Source organism: Orcinus orca, chromosome 12 (assembly GCF_937001465.1).
Source record: "Orcinus orca chromosome 12, mOrcOrc1.1, whole genome shotgun sequence".
NCBI lineage: Eukaryota > Metazoa > Chordata > Mammalia > Artiodactyla > Delphinidae > Orcinus > Orcinus orca.
The window spans coordinates 15,588,823-15,609,734 of NC_064570.1; the positions used below are offsets into that span (position 1 = coordinate 15,588,823).

Consider the following 20,912-nt stretch of genomic DNA (forward strand, 5'->3'; position numbering starts at 1 on the left):
GCCTCTGAGCCCCAGACTTGGGATTGGGGTCTTCAGCCACAACAGCTCCCTTCCCCTGCAGCCTAAACGCTGGTGTTTTCAACAAGTTGAACTCACTTAGAAGGGCAGCCTCTAATCATTCTCCTACCCTGAACAAGCAGAACTGGGTCTGGGTATTGGGTTCCAGTTGGTAAGATGGTTTGGGGTTCCCAGGGTTTCTTTGGGGGTTGACCAAAGTCTCTTTTTTTGTCCAATTCCTTTGTAACATATCCCTCTTCTGTGGCTAGTGCAGGAAGATGCAGGGGGAACTGGCACCCTCAGGTCCAAACTTAGCCCTTTCAAAACTTCTTTCCTCAAAGTCGCCATTAGGAAACTGGAATGTATGTGCCAGCTCTAGAATCAAATTATAGACTGTTGGTTTATCGCAGATTTTTATCTTTCATAATTCTCTACGGGAATACTGGCCTCACCCAAAAGACTGTCTTGTAGCAAGAGTCGCTAATGCAACTTCCTCATCCCACCCTCCTGAACCCAGACTGAACTCTCAGACTGTTCCTGAGAATCTTCTTCAGGAGTTTCACCTAGGATTCCACAAAGAAACCAGAGGTTGAAATGCCATTAGTATGTACTCAGCTCCAGGCCCTCTTGTCTTGGAGAGGAGGCCAGCTATACCTGGGACTGGTTTTAAGCTCAGAAAATCAAAGCTATCAGGAGTGAACTTCCTCAGTTACTTACCCCCAAATGTAAACACGTGTCGGTACCCACCCTCTCTTCTTTTCCTCCAGCACTGAAGGAAAAGGTGTCCCCTCTTTCCAAGGTCAGTCTCTCCCCCTGACCTTGATGCAGCTCCTTATCTCTTCAAGTCTGTTTCTCCATCATTTATTAACTCCCAGTGTTTATAATCTCTACTGGTTCATCCCCCTAGATGCATTCAGATCTCTAAAAACATATAAAAAACAAAACAGCATCCCTCAGCCTTCAATCTCCCTGTAAATGAATTCCCAGTTGCTAAGTGCAGCGGCCTCTCCAGGCTTCACCTCACTTGACCTCTCCTTAGGATTTGATTCCGCTGACCACTTGCGTCTTGAAATAGCCTCGTCCCTCTGCTTCCAGGACTCCCTTCTCCGTTGGTCGCCGACCATTTCTCTGACCTGTCTCTTCCTGTGCTCCTTGGTCCTCCTCTTTGTCCGCCCTCCGAAATGTTGCTGCTCCCTGGGGCCTTGTCCCTGGCCCCCTTCTCCCTTCCTCTCTGGCGGTCTCACCCACTTTCGTCCCTGCAACCATCACCTTAACGCTGAAGGTCCCCACATGTTCAGGCCCAAATCATCGAAGAGCCTAGAGAAAATTCCACCTGGGTTGGCTGTTGGCATCTCAATTTGAAACTGTGGAAAACTAATCATCTCCCTCACCCACCCCAAGGAAGCTCCATCACGCATCTAAGTCACTCGAGCAAAGACCTTGGGGACCAGGTACACGGCCCACTCCTCTTTATAGCTGTACTTCATGTATATTCTGTCATAGCAACTGTAATACTTTATTGTATCTCTGCATGTAAATGTCTATCTACCCAGAATTGAAGTCATTAAAAAACAATCTCATTGAACTTTTGGAGAAGTGGTATACCACAGTAGTTCTGGAACAGTACTGTCTGGGGCCATATCCTGACTCTCCCATACTGAGAGAAGTCAAGTCACTTAATTCTCAATGCCTTAGTTCCCTCATTTGTGAAATGGGGATAATGAAAGTACGAACTCATATGGTGGTTGTGAGAATTAAATTACTTAATCTATAAAGCGCTCTTTATTATCTTTGATTACCAGTGTCAGGCACATGACTGTAAATTTATGCAAAATGAATAAATAAATGAAAGAAAATGTTATGAAATCAGCTTATGCAATGGAGGTTTTTGCTCCTCTCGTTCCACCAGTTGGCAAGACCCCTGTAGCTAAAAATAGTTCCACCATATCATCTCCAAGCCTGGCCTGACTCCAGAGCAGATCAGACTAAGAATAGACCCTGCTGAGCTTGATAAGAAAGACTGATCTGGGGTACACACTGTTCCTTCCAGACTCCTGAAAGGCTCTAAAAGCTGCTTCTAGTCTAGGTGTCTAGGATCAATCCCACAGGGAAGAAAACCTATGAAGGAGAACTAGAGATTTTTTTTCCTCAAGTTTTCAATAATGGTTCTACTGGCTGAGAGTAGGTTCTCTGGATTTAGGAAACAAAAATTTCTTAAAGCCCTAACCAGAGCAAGAAATCAGGAGTTAGTCCATACTTATTTTAATGGTGAATGATCATGTATGAATCCATAGATGTAAGCTATGACTGCAATGAAGATATTTCCTGTGGTCACAATGTCTTTACAGTTGGATATAAGGGTAATCTGACTGCAACGTTTGTACCCACTGATGGCCTATAAATTTTATAGGAACCTGGTACACAGTTTGGTTTTAAGGAACTCTTGGTTTGAGACCTAGACCTGCAGCTTACAAGCTATGTGCTCTTGGGCCAATTACTCAATCTTTCTGCACCTCAGTTAATCTGCAAGATGGAGGTACTATAAGTACCTACTTGAGTTGTTCAGATTAAATACAACAGTGCATGCACAGTGCTTATCATATAATGGATTGTGGCTGTTATTGGTATTAACCACTGACCTACCCTGTTCATTTCCGACCTTTGCACAGGTGCAGTGCTACCCCTGGCCCTGGGTTTGGCTATCACTGCTTTGCTGCTTCTCATGGTTGCTTGTCGACTACGGCTGGTGAAACAGAAACTTAAAAAAGCTCGTCCCATTACATCTGAGGAGTCTGACTACCTCATAAATGGGATGTATCTGTAATAAGTGTAATTTAAATAGCTGAGGGCAAGAACATGTTTCACTTATAATTTGTATATATTTTGGGTTCTGATATTTATAACCTCTTCTTTTTTTTGTTTTGATTTGTTTTTAACCTCTTCTGTTTAACTAAGAAAACTACTGAAAACCCTGAAGATTCTGCAAATACTAAACCTTTGTTTTTAGTTATTGATTTTCCTTGGGAAGTATGTGAAATATTTTGAAATTTAGAGAGGAGTCCATATGACTACAGACTTTTACAAATCTAACTCTGATTTACATAAGCTGCCCCTAAAAACAGAAATTTGCAGTTAGCCAAGGCAGAAAATTCCGAGTCTCTAGAGGTTCCTGGGAAAGGCAGTGTTAACTCTTTCTAGAAGCCAGCCATTGGCACTTCATACCACCCCACTTCCCTCGCCCTGTGGCCCTCCCATTTCTCACTTTAAGCTTCCAGTGTTCTCCTTTCTCTTCTCTTCAAAACCTATTTCTGAGGATGGAGCTTAAGTGAGTGTACACCTTCAATGAGATGTTATCCACGGCAGGAATATCTAAGTTATAAACCTAATGAACAGGTCAGTAAGGCCTAGGGAAGGTGAATATGAGTTCTTCCCAATGCCTGACATCGTGTCATGTATGTGGCTGCTTCATTCTCCCAAAGGAGAATGACTCAGACTTTGAATTACAAATAGCTCTAACATGGTCATGGAAGCAGAGAACCTGGCAGGTCAAAAATTTTAACAGAAACCTAGCTAAGGGAAAAATGAGCAAGGAGGATGATTAGTTCTTGTATCTGCTCAACACTGCTCATTTATATAGTCACTGGTTTTCAGCATTAGTATGTGTTGATGGAAGAAAAAAACTGCATTCAAATTGAAAAACAGAACACTGAATGGATTTCTGGGTACAGCTTTTGTAAAAATGTCACGTGTTTAAGTATCAGCGGTTCTTCCATTCAGTGGAGTGATGCCGTTTTTCCGTTATTTATTTAATGCTCTAAAATGTTACAATGTGCACACAGCTAGTGCCAGGCTTATGTACTCCCAGAGCATAAGGGAGTTTTGCACAAATTCATCTTTACAGAAAACCAGCATCTAGCTTAGCATCTTTTACCTTTTAATCTGTAGGATTTTAAAGGCATATTATTTCCACCATTGCTTAATGCTGGGACTATGCACATTCTAGAAATTATTCTACTGAGAGGAATGTATAATGTGATGTTCCTAGTCACATGTTTTTTTTTTTTACCATAAGTGGCAAATCTTTTAAAATACTTGAAAACCCTCTAGAAAACTATTTTTAGACTGAACCTGATGTAAGTTATTCCTTTAGCAAAGACTTAATTTGGGCCAGAGATATACATTAACAAATGGATAGTTACTTAGTTCTAGGAAAACAAAGAAATTGGTTATTTTTATTTCCTAAGAAACTCAAGCATGAATTTTAGAATTGAGCAAAGATTTAAATTTCTCCTTAAGGAGTTTAGAGAAATGACTGTGTGAATGAACCTAAGATGTCTGTACTCTGTATGTGATGCTGTGCAGTTTGTTTTTCTATAGAAGGATGTCACCTATAGCCATATCCAATAAAATAAAAACTGATGAGGCATGCATCTTTCAGCACATCTTTTATACATGAAGAAACTAAACACAATTTAGTATTGCCATGGTGTTGAAACACTTGATAAAAGATGTCCCATATCTATATGTACAGTATTCTTTAATAAATTTTATTATATTCCTAAGCCTTTTTTTACACCTTTTAATATAATCATAGCTGCTAGTACAGATGGTCCCTGACTTACGTTGCTTCAACTTACATTTTTTTTTTTACTTTATGATGGTGCAAAAGTGACACATTCAGTAGAAACCACACTTGGAATTTTGAATTTGGATTTCTTCCTGGGCTACTGATACACTTACTGTACATCCTCTCTCGTGATGCTGAACGGTGGCAGCATAGGTCTTTTTCCCTAGAAAATAATCCTTTTTACTATTGATTTAAAACTGATACAGTAGTGTTAACAGGGAAATTCTGCAGGCTCTTTGATCCATAAGGTAATTTCTAGGCAAAATCCTGACAGGATAATCACCTAAAAATTAAAATAAACAAATAATGCTGGCAAAACAGATTACTCAGTGTGAGGCAGTCCTTTAAAGGGCACAGTAAAAAGTGTTCAGGGCATGGAATTCAAATACAAATGTCCTCAGCTGCCCTAGGCCGTTGGACTGCTGCCTCTTATGCTTAAGGTGCCCTCAGTATTGCCATCACCTGCCCTTTGACCAAAAGTGTTATTCTGTGATGCCCATCCTACTGGGACACTCCACCCAAGTGAGAAAGAGTTCTTGAGACCCAGCAGCCATAGAACTTCATCTAACGTTAGGAAAGAAAAAGGAAAGGCAAGAAGGGAAAAGGAAGAGAAGAACAGGAAGAGGGGGAAAGAGAGAATGAGGAAGAGGGGAGGGTTTCACCGGCCCAGCACAGCACTCTGGAGGCACTAAGGTGAGGGAGCACTTCTCAGAGTCCTGGCCCCAGCAACACAAAGTCAGTTAAAAAGATAAAGCCTCGGGCTTCCCTGGTGGCACAGTGGCTGAGAATTCGCCTGCCGGTGTAGGGGACACGGTGAGAGGCCCGCGTACCGCAAAAAAAAAAAGTGTAATCAACTTTTTTTTTTGAACAACGCAGATTTCAAAAATTAGGGCAATGGGATCTAAAGTATTTGTACAATGTTAATGTATACTTTTAACCCAAATGTCATTTTTAAATACTACTTGGGAAAGGGTTGAAACCCTCGTTAGAAAATAGAATTCTTAATTTAATTCTTAATTGAGAGCTAGATTTGGCTTTAATAAAATCAAATCTGTAAAAATCACCTTGTTTCAACAGGACCTCGCTAGACTGGAACTTTTAAAAATGTTTTTATTGTTGTCCTTCATATTATGTAAAGAAGTCCTTCTAATAAGGAAAAATGAAATGCTAAAATATTTTAGAAATTATGAATACTAAAGATTAAAGAGACGTTTCTTCTCTGACCAAAACATATATTAATTCAATTCTTTTCAAGAGAAAAGTTCATAGATAGAATTAAGATTCATTATTTCCATCTTTACACATTTATTGATGCTCCCCTAAAATCCATTCCTCTTTATTCAACATTTAAAAATTTTTTTTTTTTTTTTTTTTTGCCATGCCACACAGCATGCAGGATCTTAGTTCCCTGACCAGGGGTCAAACCCGTGCCCCCTGCAGTGGAAACATGGAGTCTCAACCACTAGACCGCCAGGGAAGTCCCTAAAAATTTTAACTCAAAAAGTTTAAAGTCCAAGAGCAATGCTTGGCATAGCATTTGTCTGTACCAATCAGATGCCACTTGGTTTGTCTTATCAGATTTATAAACTGTCCCCTCAACCAGACTGCAAACTTCTTGAGAGTAAGGGCCTTTTTCTATCCCCAAGACCTAACAAAGGGACTTACATAGAGTAAAATGTCGATAATAGCTAGGAAGGATACAGACTAGTGAATAAGTTGAAGAATTAAAGTCCTAAAGAATACTTGATGTTTGAAACTACCGCCCGCAAATGACAGAGTCCTGGATCAAAAGCGTTCATGGCCTGAGTCCAGAAGCAACACTAACAACAGCAAACTGAAGCCAGCAATGAATTCACAAGTTTTGGCCACCAACTAATGCAAGTTTCCTGTGCCTAAGACCCTGCCCAAGAAGAGACACTGGTAAAAACATGCATGCGTAATTTTTTTAAAGCCATTTTCAAAGAAGTAATGTTTAAGACTTTAACTTAAGATGTGGGGGGAGGTGCCTCATCCCCTCACGAAGGATCTGTTTGCCAGAATCATACACACTTGCACACAGCAGAGGGAAGGGCTTTGCTGGGAGTGCTAGTTCTGCTAGCTCTAGAGCTTATATCTCTTCAAGTTCTAGAACCCTTAGAAAAACTAAGATCCTAATATAAAGGTATAAAATTACAACATTTAAGCAAGATCCCAACGTGTTACTGCCTTCTTAGAAACTCATTTTACAGTCGTTATATTAATAAATCTATTTATAGGTAATGGATGGGTTTTGGTAAATTTATCCTCAACCCTGTTCTTTCTTGACATTAAGTCAGTGCATTCATTCACCCTTTCATTCATTCAGCATTTATTGTACATCTACAAGAGGCCCTGTGTTAAGCAAAGAAAAATAGTAAATGAGGTGTAGTTCTTGTCCTTGAGAAACGTAGTCACATTCCACAAATGTACAGTTAGATTAATGCTCTTAACCTGCTCAGATTTCACAAAATGGAGCATCAGAGAAACCACCTTTTTCTCTGTGATCTTGGCATTGTGTACCTGGTGGACACGCGATTCTTCTATGTTCAAACACCGCCAATGCCTTTCACTTTTAACTTTATTTGGCAAAGCAGCACTGCATCAACTGTTCAGTGACTAGGACGCAGCTTACACAGCATGTTAAATCCATATACATTATGAGCAGCAAATCAGAAACAGAAAAACAATACTGAGCTCCTAGAATTTTTAAAGAGAGAAAGGAAGAACTATGTCAGTTATGTCCAATCTGAACAGCTGAGTGTTTTAAGGGACATCACCTGTCATCTTCTTAAGTTTTAATATTTACAAATGCTTAGCTTTAAGGTAACAAAGCAGCCGATTGTATCTACAACATGCTATTCTATGACACCACATCAAAAGCTTTAAAAAGGAAGCTCATCTCTATTTTCTTAGTAGCATCTAACATACACCCAAAAACCAAGAATCTTAACTTATGAATGGTGGTGTTACCTGATGCACAAAAGCAATCTGATAAATTAACATCTGAACAGAATTAAGTGTCTAAGAAAAGAAAAACCACTCCTCAAAATCAATTCACAAACTATGTTTTCCATTTTGCAGAACCCTTCCTTTTAACATTTAAAGTAAAACGTGGGCATGTTAAAGTAATAATACACAAATTTATATTTGCATCCTTCTACCAATTTGGCTTCTGTGCCTCTTTGAAGAATTAGAAACCCCACAAAACCACACATTTTCATGCTGAAAATAGTGTAAGAAAGTCCAACACAAGCTGTGATGCTGTTGATTTTCAAAAGCTTTGAGGACTGAGATGAGCAATCCACTGTAATATTATATACTGGTCAAGCTGATGTTGCTTTTACAGTTCGTCCCTGGTGGGGGAAAAGGAGAGAAATATATAAGTAGGAGTTACATATTACAAAACTTGGCTTTCTAATAGTTTAGATACAACTAATAAATAAGTAAAAATACACTGATCCCCAAGCATTATTAAAAACAAAAACAAAACTGAGCAAATGATCCAAGTCAAAGCAAAAATGGAAATCAGCCATTTCAGACATCCTTCGTGCTACTCCAGAATGAAGAATGAAAACTAAAGGACCTGAATTCTTTATTTTTTAATTCAAAAGTAACTTTCTTCCTTCAAGACCAAATATTCAGAGAAATGGTAACTTTTAGATCCAGGATCTTGCTAATACTATGTATTGTAAAATAATAACGAGTAGTTAGAGTTCAGATAATTCTTTACAGCTACATTCACAAAATTGGACAAAAATTTAGTCTTTTGTTTAGGGTATCTGTTAGCAATTGTCGAGTGCGTCAATCTCAACCCAAACTCTTTGTGAGAAAACGCATCATCTGTAGGTATAATATACCTGTCAGCTGATTTCATAAGACAGCTTTATCAGCTCCAAAAGAAACCATTCGCTCAGCCAGGTGCAGCACTGTACCAGCAACTGCCAGTGAGAGGAAGGAAGGAAGAAAAATGCAGTCTAAAATAAATTGTATGGTATATAAATTATACCTCAATAAAGCTCTTAAAAGTGAAAAAATAAAGCTACCAGAAAAGCCTAAAAGCTTCTTATTTGAGGGTAATCTGAGTAACAAAAAACATTGTTAAAGACTCAAGTACTTTAGGAGTAAATAAGTATGACGTTTGCAACTAAATCTCAAGTGACTCAGGAAAAAATGTTACATATATGTATATATAGAGAGAAAGAGGGAGTGAAAAGGAATGTGGAAAAACGTTAATAATCGATAACTCTGGATGAAGAGATTCAGGAGCTCTTTGTACTATTCTTGCAACTTGTCTATAATAAAAATTTTAAAGTTTTTTTAAAAGCTGTTAAAATAAATTTGAAGGGAAGGTAAATAAAGAGCTAAAATTTCCCAGGTAAGTGGTGAATTAAGGGATTATTGGCCAGTACAGTATTTTCTATAAAATATGAATTTTATAAATTGTGCAAGAAAATATTTGTAAAATGACTTCTCCCATCAGCTGTCTTTGTCATACAGCACTGGATTATCTGTTAATGATAAGTTATCAGTTCTTGTTCCTCTTAATATATTCTTCCAAATAATTTAAGAACTGTAATTCTCATAAAACAGCTTTTACTTAAATTCATGCAAGCATTAAAGTACTTAATCTTCAAAGAGTTCACTTGCAGAGTGCTCTATTCATAAATTAAATTCACTTGTGCTTTTTAAAATATAGATTAAAGATACTATTGTTGTTTTTTTAAATAATTTTACATTTTATTTACCTGTTGCAAGGCATTAAGGATTCTGTCAATAAATATCCTTATTGCCCAGCAATACAGTATATATCCTCTCCATTTAAAAATTTTTTTGAAAAGGGAAAAGGATAAAAACTCTCAACAAACTGGGTATAGAGGGAACGTACCTCAACATAATAAAGGCCACATATGACAAGCTCACAGCTAACATCATATTCAACGGTGAAAAGCTGAAAGCTTTTCCTCTAAAATCAGGAACAAGACAAGGATGCCCACTCTCGCCACTTTTATTCAACATAGTACTGGAAATCCTAGCCAGAGCAATTAGGCAAGAAAAAGAAATAAAAGGCATCAAAATCAGAAAGAAAGAGGTAAAACTGTCTCTTTTTGCAGATGACAACTAAAATTAGTTGTTTCTATATACTAATAATAAACTATCAAAAGAAAAATTAAGAAAACCATCTTATTTACAATTATATCAAAAAGAATAAAATATCTAGAAATAAATTTAACCAAAGAGGTGAAAGAGTTGTACACTGAAAACTATAGAAAGTTAATGAAAGACACTGAAGATGATACAAATAAATGTAAATATATTCCGTACTCATGGATTGGAAGAATTAATGTTGTTGAAATATCCATACTACCCAAAGCAATCTACTGATTCAATATAATTCCTATCAAAATTCCAATGTCATTTTTCACAGAAATAGAACAATCCTAAAACATGTATAGAACCATAAAAGACTCCAAATAGCCAAAGCAAACTTTAGAAAGGACAACAAGACTGGAGGCATCACACTTCCTGATTTCCAACTATATTACAAAGCTATAGTAATCAAAACAGTATGGTATTTGGCATAAAACAGACACAGAGACCAATGGAACAAAGAAATAAACCCATGCATATATGGTCCATTAATTAAGGAGCCAAGAATATACAACGGAGAAACAGTCTCTTCAATAAATGGTGTTGGGAAAACTGGAGAGCCACATGAAAAAGAATGAAACTGGACCCCTATCTTACACCACACACACAAAAATTAAGTCAAAATGGATTAAAGACTTGGATGTAAGATCTAAACTTATTGTGGTGATCATTTTGCAATATATACATCTATCAAATCACTATGTTGTACACCTAAAACTAATGCAATGCTATATGTCAATTATATCTCAATAAAACTGGAAAAGATCATATTGTTAAAAAGTGTTTAATGATATGGGACAATGTTGATGACATTTTATTAAATAAAAAGAGATTACAAAATAATGCTACCATATGATCTCAGGATTACAAAAGAGATTTATATAGATCTATGGATAAAAGAAGAAAAAATCTACAAAATGTTAATAAGAGGTTACCTCTAGATTCTGGGATTATGGGTGACTTTTATTCTTTGTATTTTTTTCCTATTTTTACAATGCATATACATTACTTTGGTAGTCAGGAACAGTATTGTTGAAAACAAATAGAAGGCAATTTATAGCACCCCCTCCAAAAAAAAAGGAAAAGAAATTAAGTTTACAGACCTGAGTTTGTAACATTTAGGGTGCCAAAGAAAACCAAAAATTTGCTGCCATGGCAAGTATAACCTTGTCACATCCTAAGACTCCAAAATCCATTAACCTTATTAATTTTTCCTAATATTTAAAATTCTACATAACCATATTTTTCTTTATCTGACTTACATGCATAGATCATTTACAATAAAAGAGTACATCCTAAATTTCTAAAAAGGCTCTTTAAAATTGTATATATGTGTTAATATTTCATTAGATTAATAACTAAATATTTGTTACTTTATTGTATAATAAGTAATTATACATAATTTAATTATTAGGTTAATAACTCTAAGTTACTAACATTTAGTATTATGTATTCTTTATCAAGAACAACTGAAAATATGTACTACCAGGAAATAACAATCAAAATCCATGAACATTTTCTAATCAATGGGCTTTCTGAGGTAATAAAAGCTTTGTACAATTAACTTTGTACAAAGCATTATGAGAGACATAAAAAGAATTCCAAAAGCAACAGAATACATTCTTGCCTTTAAGGATGTAAAATATGTCATAATGCTGTAACACATGTAAAGAAATTAAAAAGCACATTATAGAACAATATGGAACACAGGATCAGCTGGATATCCTAGGACCTAAACTGTCAATCCTAGAAATGCCAGTCAATTCATAACATTTTTTTCATGTGTACATGGCACTTTTAAGAAGACATCGATAGACGAAGTACTTATGGAATGAGAACCCTGAAACATTCCTCAGTTTCACAAACCAGAAATGGACTTATTCCTTTGACTCTTGTGGCTATTAAAAACAAAAATAAAATAAAACTTACCAGAAGATTAACAAAATGTTGATTTCTAGATATATAAAATAAATATACTTGTATAAAATAAAATACAAATTTAGAAATCATTAAGTTTACAAAGCAACTAATACAACTGTTAAATATCTATAGTCTTGAACATCATACCACAGATTCTAAGTCTATAGCCTATCTCTCTGACATTCTCTCCCCTTTTATTAATCCACCAAAATTGCAAGGAACATTTTTCCAAGTATAAGGGGACAAAAGTCTACATTCAAGTTTGGGGCTTTATTTGGCACTAGAATTCAGCAGGCCCACTAAGTTCTCTCTCTTTTTTTCCATCTAGTTTCTATCACACCTTCCGATATAAGACTGGATCTCACTCTCACAGAGCACTCCAACTAGCTCTGGATGCCTCAGTCAGAGAAGGATGGAAAGCTGGTGAGAAACAAGAGAATGTTCGTAAGAAAGCACGAGGATGAGTTCTTGAATTAATCCTGAAGAAATTCTGAAAGAACAGAAATCATCTAGCCTGGCAAGAAACTGACTAGGGAGCTTTCTACATAATTCTCATGTGAGATGAGAAAATGTAGGCAACCCTTTTTAACCACATTCTATCCTTACCACCACTGCCTTAATTCAGGCCACCATCACTGTACCCCTGACTTGCTACAGATACCTCCTATTTCTGACCCTAGTTTTGTCCCTTTCCAATCTACTCTCTACCCCACTGCCAGAATTATCTTTCTGAAATGGAATTCTGATTGCTTCACTGCCTGGCTTAAACAATCCCTCCCTACCGCCCTCAAGGCAGAGCCAACACACCACACTCTAATTGCCTGTTTGTCTTGTCTCTACTTGACTATAAGTTCCACGAAAATGGTCAGTTTCAAATTCACAGCTGTGTATTCCTGGCCCTAAAGCAGTGCCTACATAGTGGGCACGCAAACACTTGTTGAATTAATGATGTATTAAGAAGGTCCTCACACTGAAAAATATTTAACAAATTTAACAACAGAACAAATTGCCAAAGAAAAGTATTACATGTTGCTTTTCCAAAGGCAATTTAAAATAAAGGCTTTTTTCTTTTTTTTCCTGTCTAGGACAGTTTACGCATAGATTAGCCTGACGGGGATAGAAATAGGGCACACAAAAACTAGATGTCCTCTCAAATCTATTCCACACCTAAATTTAAAAAGCAGCAGACGGGGACTTCCATGGTGGTGCAGTGGTTAAGAATCCGCCTGCCAATGCAGGGGACACAGGTTTGATTCCTGGTCCGGGAAGATCCCACATGCCGCAGAACAACTAAGCCCGTGCACCACAACTACTGAGCCTGCGCTCTAGAGCCCACGAGCCACAACTACTGAGCCCACGTGCCCCAACTACTGAAGCCCTTGTGCCTAGAGCCAGTGCACTGCAACAAGAGAAGCCGCCGCAATGAGAAGCTCACGCACCGCAATGAAGAGTAGCCCCCGCTCACCGCAACTGGAGAAAGCCCGCATGCAGCAACGAAGACCCAACGCAGCCAAAAATTAATTATTTTAAAATAAAAAGCAGCAGAGGTATTTGCTGTATGGGAGGAAAGGGGAAGGAAAGAGGTGGTGAGAGCTGACTTCAGACTACATCTGGCACAGGGCCTCTTCCTCTCTGACTTCCAGTTAATTCTGCCCCATACGATGCCCTGGCAGAGAGAAGAGGGCGGGAGGAGAGAAAACTGAGGTGACTCATAGATGTGGGAGTAGCTGCTTCCCTCTATCACTACAGCTTCTGTCAGGGACCACACCCCACCCCCGCTTCTGCTGTCCCTGCTCTCAGTGGGTTCTAGTAAAATTGTTTCCTTACCTTTAGGTCTAGAGTGGTAACAGCTTCCTACTATCACCCTGGGAACCCCTGGTCCCTGGGTATGTCACATTCTTTACTGGTTCCCATAACCTTTCCCATATTTCTTTGAATAGTCCCTTCATTAAAGTCACTTCAAAATCCTAGCTGAGCACACTTTCTGTTTCCTGCCTGTGACCTTGACTGATAGTTTATGAACACAAACAGAAATAGCAACTTAGGGTCTCTTAATATTTTAAGTTGACCGTTGATGTTTTACCCTTTCAAACATCCTATTTTCTAGTAATTTCTTTCAGTACAAATTTTTTTTTAATGTGGCAGTTGTTTTTTTCCGATTTCATTTCCAGATTTTGTTTTACCTTTATATTCTTTAAACTTCATGATTTACAACTAAGTAACTGATTATCTCTGTAATTAGAACTACATCTTTGGATATAGGAAAATGTGTTTGAACAGAAAATTTGCAATAGAAAAAATTAGAAAGTCATCCTAGTACAACTAAAGAAAAGTTTCCAATGATGCATACATGTAAAATTGCTCAATGTTTTAAAAAGTTGAAGGCCCAAAAGAAAACCAAGTGTATATATATATTTAAATATTTGGTAAATGATTGAACAATTGTCCATAGATTTAAAAATTATTCTAAATTTAATACAAATAGTTTAGTCTTATCAAGGGTAAAATACAGGTGTGTGGAAGCCTGAAGCTTATATAATTGGGTAAGGGGGGAACCTCTTTATGAAGGAAAACAAAAAGGTAGGCTAAAAATAAGACTGTGCATATAAAATTTGGTATAAGGCCATGAAGGACCCAAAGCAAGTGAGGGCCCTGAAGCTTAAGTTTCATTAGCTTCAAGCTGAGTCCGCCTCTGGTTATAAAAACTAAAATCCTTTTTATAATTCCTTCATCATTAAATTATGGTACTAATAATGTGTATAAAAGGAGAAATTTTAAACTTATTAATGAAAATCTGAACTCTTACTTGATACCAAATTTCAGTAATTTCAATGATATGTCTGCCCCTTTTATACAGCAATCATACAATTATGTAGTTATGTAACCAGACTAGAAGCAAAAGGAACTTCGTAACTATATCTGATTCTAACTGACAAGACTGATAGCTTTTTAAAACTTTTTTTAAAGAAGTGGCTGTGCTCCAGTTAGAATTCAAAGAAAATAGCTATAACTACATTAGGTGAAGAATTAAAATGCAATTCCTAGTAAGGTATCCCAGCAATGGCCAATCAAAATTAGTCAAAAGTAGAACTCATTTTTGAACAAACTGAGTTAGATTCGTTACCATTTTTGCCATTACCATTCATTCAAAAGGTGCCTTTCCTCTTTCCAGAAAACAAAACTGAGAGGTCTATTAAACCTATAATCACCAGTTTACTTATTAAGAAATCATCTTAAAATAAGCACCTCTGTCAAATAAAAGTAGATTCTAAAACAAGGAAGCAGTAAGGCCTTTCTTATTCTGGCATTTAATTTCAAGTAGACTTGGCTAATGTCACTCTTACTTACTGATCTCACTCCCTCCCACTGGAGAGAGTGGGAAGGGAAAGAAGGAAGAGAGGAAAAAGAGAAATCTTGGCTTCAAACGAAATATCCAGATTATGCTGAGACACAGAAACAAAAGTGGGTGTTAAGATGAGCCATGCTGTACTGAAGATTATGCTACATGCTGTTGGCCCTTTGGGAAGGTGTGTGAGACCTGGGCACTCACTTACAGAATCCCCTCCCCTCCCCGGGAACTTAGAGTAGCTTAAAAATTGGCCAGCCTGTTCTATAAAATGGTGGGTTTCTTCCTTATAGTGGTTCTGAAATAAGAGTGGAATGTAAAACAGGCACAGGTTGTCAGACGTCTATGAACCTGATGGAAAGAGAGAAATCAAGCTGAGAGGGAGAATGTCCTCTCTGGGATTCTGACACCTTCGAAAACTGGGACAAGAGTATCTTTTCCCTTCTTTCTCTTTACAACAATGGTATAATAGATATGAACTGGGGCAGGAAATGATGACCCCTTCTCTTCAGATGACAGCCTTTGTTTCCATGACCGTACAACAGCTATGAAAATGAGTTGCAAATATAGAAACAGAGTGGCTGATACTAAAATAATCTTAGAAAGTGTGGCTGAAAGCCTCTTTAAAAAGAAAAACACCTTTGTGCCAACCAAGTCTCACCCCCCTTTCCCAAAGATGAGTTAAATCAAAAGGACAGACCATGCAAAACTTTTCTACATTTTTAATGTAGTGAATTTCTGATGTTAAAATGGAGCAGCACAAAGGTGACAACCGAAAAAGCAGCTCTTGTAGTCTAATCTCTTAAAATCCACACCCTTTCACCTTGCATGTGTGGAAGAAGAAAGAGCAGAAGATAAAATCACTTCCACCTGGACCACTGCTTTTCTTTATCTGTTAAAGGCACGTATATCACTCCCATCAGAGGCTTCATTTTGACACTGCCATCCTGGAGCTTGTCATACTGCTCCAGCATCTGGTTTCCACCTGCAGGACCAACTGGCAATATCAATCTTCCACCAGGCTTTAACTGGTCTATTAGCTAAAAGAAAAAGAAGAGCACATGTACACCAAGCTATAGATTTTATGTTAATAGTCATTTTACATCACTATACACAACTTTCAGTGTCCATGGGCAGAAAGCAGAAATGTACTTTATTTAGTACATACATACTTCCACTGTTAAACTCGTTACTCAATTACCCACTCACTCATTTACCTACCGACCTTCCCTACTACAGTACAAATGTTCTGACGACAGGGACTGTGTCTTATTCATCTTTGTGCCCTTAGCATCTAACACAGTACCTGGTACAACTGCAATGCTCAAAATGTTTGAGTTGAACCACATAATGTAGGACTATCCTCTTGGGAAGGCCAAAGGCAGAACAGGAAATTTCAATTCCTGTATGCCTATTTTGAATCTTTATAGTTTGCAGGGGAGGAGGGGAAGTGTAGAAAATCAGCAAGGAATCCCTATCCTATCTAAGAATTTAAGGCATCACTGAACCAAAAATAAGGGAACCTTGGTTTTATGACTGAATTTAGGATTACTGGCACCATGACATGACGAAGGAAGGTAGGGCTGGAGTCTCTGCAGCATTAGAATGAGGACGCCCTGTCAATGAAGAACCAAAACTACTCAGTGAAAGCCCCTCTGGTCAGAAAATTTTTAAGTCGTATGTCACAATTTGAATGTAGCCTGACAGATGACCACTGATCAAAAACAGTAAGGAAGAAACCTTACTTTGGATAGTATTATCCCAAGGAAGGGTGTCCTTAAATAAAATTTTTGTTGTCAGCAAGTCTACCTTATTTTTTCCCTTTTAATTTTCTAAATGTCAAGGTTTTTAATGAAAAAATAGCAGGCTTCTTCCCACTACTCCAGTCTTGCTCCCTAAATCCACTCATTTTAAATCCTTTCAGCTGTCTTCTTTTGTAGTGCTTACTTCTAAAGCATGTCTTTTTTTTTTTAACTGAAATATAATTGGCATATAAATAGTGTATTAGTTTTAGGTGTACAATATAAAGATTTGATATATGTATATAATGTGAAATGATCACCACAGTAAGTTTAATTAACATCCATTACCACACATAGTTACAGTTCTTTTTTCTTGTGATGAGAACTTTTAAGGTTTACTCTCTTAGCAACTTTCAATTATATGGTATAGTACTAGTGACTATAGTTACCATGCTGTATAATATTTCCTCTTTTATTTCAAATTATGTGGTAGATGAGGACTAAGCTCTCATACATAAACAGCTGTCCCTCGGTATCCAAGGGGGATTGGTTCCAGGACCTTACCTCTGATACCCAAATCCGCAGATACTCAAGTTCCTTATATAAAATGGTATATTTGCATATAACCTATATATCCCATATACTTTAAATCATCTCTAGATTACTTATTATACCTAATACAATGTGAATACCATGTACATAGTTACCAGGTGTGACAAATTCAAGTTTTGCTTTTTGGAACTTTGTGGAATTTTTTTTTCTGAGTATTTTCGATCCATGATTGGTTGAATCCTTGAATGTGGAACCCTCAGATACAGAGGGCCAACTGTATTCTTCTCCTTTCCCCCAATCCAACCAATATCATAATTTTTTATTAAAACCATTTTCAGTTATGACTGTGTAAATGTAATTTGCAGCTGAGCCAAGAGGTACCCAATGATTGTTTCCTTTCTTATATAATAGCTGTTTTCCCTACAGTTAAAAACTGAAGGTTTTTCTTTTTTCATTCCCTTAATTTTCTTTGTAACTGTTTCTAAATCTTGGTACCCTCCCAGCTTCTTAATGAAATTTTCACGCAGTCAAATCTATCTAATTAGTGCCTTCCTTTTTTTAAATTTTTTTTTAACTGCTCTTTTTTCTTTTTTGGTAGGCTCGCTTCTAGTACCTTCCTCCTCTGCTCTAAATCTGGACTGGTTATTCTCCAGGCCTGCTGCATAGCGTTCATACTGGGACTTCCTTTGCAATAATCCTGGAATCCTGGGAACTCTTACCACCTCTCTCTTGAACAAAATTTCCTACCTTCCTAGATACCATGGCTGCTTCTTTTCAGTTTTTCCTGCTCTCTCTCTACTCCCTCATTTTTTGATGATATAATTAAAGCAATTCCTCCAGAAGTATTCTGTGAAACAGTATGTGGAATATTTTTAAAGACAGAGATTGAGATCGGCAAATCTAAAATTATCTTTATTCTATGTATTTAGTGACGTGTGTGGGTATAGAATTCAAGATTGGAAATCATTTTCAATTCAGAATTGTGATGGTTTGCCTCTGACTTGTTCATTCTGATGTTGGTTTTCTATAGTCTGATGCCTTTCTGATTACTGACCCTTCAACGGATTATCTATTTTGCTTTTCTGGAAACTTCTGGAATATTCTCTTTATCTGTAACATTCTGAAATTTCATGGTGATATTGTGGCTTTTTTTTTTTTTTTAAATTCATGGTACTAGGCACTCAAAAGATCTTTTCAAACTATAGAATTATGTCTTTCAGTTCTCAGAAATTTTCTTAGGGCTTAGGGCTAACTGTTCCTCATAAAGACTTCCAAGTAGCAGCCCCGTTATTCATTTATGACTTGTACACCTTTCTACATCATGCTAATACTTCAATTAAAATATGTTAAAACCACTGGTTTGGTCTTTTTTTCAAACAGATAACAGGGCCAGAGAAAATAGCTGATTTTCCTAAGGTCATTCAGCCAGTGAATAAAAAGTCAGTGACCAGAACAAATCCCCTAACTTTCAGCTTCTCATAACTGTCTAAACACACAAAAAAAACCACTTGCAGGTTGGGGAGTAGATGAGACTGGGCAGAAGAGACAGTGTCACTTTTAGCCCCTTGCCATCTAATCAAGAACCATGAAAAAATCACAGGTAATAGAAACCTAAGCCAAGGAGTATTCGGGCTGACATAAGTTTATCAGAGGCTTACTAAAACGAAAACTCAATTTTGTACTTAAATATTTCCTTGACTATGTAACATATACTACTGGAATATCCTTCCCTCTCACTGCAACTATGCAAATCCTACTATTCTTTAAGATTCAGTTCAAATTCTATTCCTATAAGAAGTCTCCTTGACTATTCTATGCATCATACTCTCCCTCCCTTGAACTCCTACAGTACATATTTTGTTTTCCCTTCAGTATCTATCATATGCTGATACATGTATGACACAGCTCTTCTAGAACATAAGGTTTGTGAGGATAAATGTATGACAAATACTTCCTGGTCTTACCCATGCACCTAACACAGTCTTGCACATTCTGGTAGTTAACAATACACCAAGTGATTATCAGATCATCAACTCCAGAGGGACTGTCCCAGTTCTATTGGTGTACTAGTTCTTAGCTGAATCAAATAGTGCTTTAAATAAGACAGCCATGAGCTGGGGCTTAGCAATTTTCATGTTATTTATACAACTGTCTGCATATGAAAAAACTGCCTACTAACTGCAACTAAAATGCACAGCGTTTCTATTTTTAAAAAGTTGAGCATAATTATCAACCAAAAAGAAAAAGCACAACGTAACATAGATGATATTTTGAACATCAATAGAAGTCATTTCCTATAAATTTTTAAGAGCTTTATTTGAATAAAGCAACAAACACAGAAGAAAACCAACTCACTGCCTGGGGCACAACTGGGGCTGCAGCTCCTACATGAATAGCATCATAAGGGGCTTCTTCGGCATATCCCATTCTTCCATCCCCCACTGAAAGAAAAAAAAAAAGCTTTAAAAATCTGTTCAGATAGAACTACCCAGTGTGAAGAATTATAGGAGATTTAAAGCAGGGAAACGATAGATTTTTAGATAAAAGATGCTGTGACAACTGGATATTCAAAGAAAAATTAGATACTTGGACCCCTACCTCACACATACACAAAAATGAACGTCACAAAGATCAAAGGTCTAAATGTGAAAAGTTAAAATGATAGTGCTTCTGAGAACTAATATAAGGACATATCTTCATGATTTCAGAGTGCCTTAAACAGGATACAAAAAGCACTAGAAAAAAATTGGTAAGTCTGACTACATTAAAATTAAGAATTTCTATTTATCAAAAAAGTACAGTATGAGAGTGAAAAGGCAATTCACAGAGTGGGAGAAGAGATTGATAATATGTACAACTAGACACAGGGCTAGTCTATAGAAGTCCTACAAATCAAAGAAAAATATAAGTAACTCAATATCTGAATAGGCATTTCACAAAAGAGGAAATCCAAATGGCCAAACATATGAAATAGTGTTCAACCTCACTGATTAATAGGAAAATACAAAATTAAAATCACAGAGATACTGCCATACATTAAGTGGGCAAAAAGAAAAATCTAATAATACCAAGTACTGGTAGAGACGTGAAGCAATAGGAACCCTGATACATTACTGTTGGGAATGTAAGTTGTTTCAGTCACTTCAAAAAACAGTTTTTGCAGTATCTTTGGTCACCCTATGAACTGTAACAACACGCCTAAAGAAATGAGTGCATGTATGATGAGTGTATATAAGCACCTGGACTTACGTACATTGTGAATATATCTCCAAATCAGAAACAGCCCAAAATATCCATCTACAGTAGCATTAATAAACAAATTCTGGTAATGTTCCTACAATAGAATGCTATACAGCAATAAAAATAAACTATATGCAAAAAGAAGGATGAATCTTACAGACACAATAATGAATAAAAGAAGTCATTCATCATAGAATATATACTGTATGGTTCCATTTAGCTGAAGTTCAAGATTAAATTAAACATCATTTATGGAAATGCAATTAGGTAGTAAATGCATAAAGGTAATAATACCACTAGGGAAAAGGGAGGTAGTCATGAT

The 20,912-nt window shown here is 36.9% G+C and overlaps 2 protein-coding genes across 14 annotated transcripts in view; one reads left to right on the forward strand and one right to left on the reverse strand.

Moving 5' to 3' along the window:
* The window catches only part of LRP11 (LDL receptor related protein 11), a 65,741-nt gene that overhangs the window by 39,843 nt on the left and 4,986 nt on the right, over window positions 1–20,912 (forward strand). The window contains exons 7-8 of one of the 10 annotated variants that reach the window (XR_007470426.1): window positions 2,667–12,133; window positions 12,796–18,705. The exons of 1 other annotated variant lie outside the window; for it this stretch is intronic. Coding sequence is in view for 7 of the 9 variants with exons in the window: in XM_004263717.4 (XP_004263765.1) it covers window positions 2,667–2,821 (155 nt within the window). In the remaining 2 variants the exon portion in view is untranslated. Of the gene's footprint in view, window positions 1–2,666; window positions 18,706–20,912 lie in introns of those variants that run through there. 8 more of the 10 variants (XR_007470427.1, XM_033405080.2, XM_049695155.1 and 5 more) reach the window with 8 other exon arrangements.
* Window positions 7,203–20,912, reverse strand: part of PCMT1 (protein-L-isoaspartate (D-aspartate) O-methyltransferase) — a 48,333-nt gene continuing 34,623 nt past the window's right edge. The window contains exons 6-10 of one of the 4 annotated variants that reach the window (XR_007470428.1): window positions 19,706–19,791; window positions 15,927–16,096; window positions 9,528–9,671; window positions 8,500–8,580; window positions 7,203–7,995 (exon numbers count right to left, since the gene is read on the reverse strand). Coding sequence is in view for 3 of the 4 variants with exons in the window: in XM_049695157.1 (XP_049551114.1) it covers window positions 7,983–7,995; window positions 9,528–9,671; window positions 15,927–16,096; window positions 19,706–19,791 (413 nt within the window). In the remaining variant the exon portion in view is untranslated. Of the gene's footprint in view, window positions 7,996–8,499; window positions 8,581–9,527; window positions 9,672–15,879; window positions 16,097–19,705; window positions 19,792–20,912 lie in introns of all 4 variants that reach the window. The other 3 variants (XM_049695157.1, XM_033405113.2, XM_012536823.3) reach the window with 3 other exon arrangements.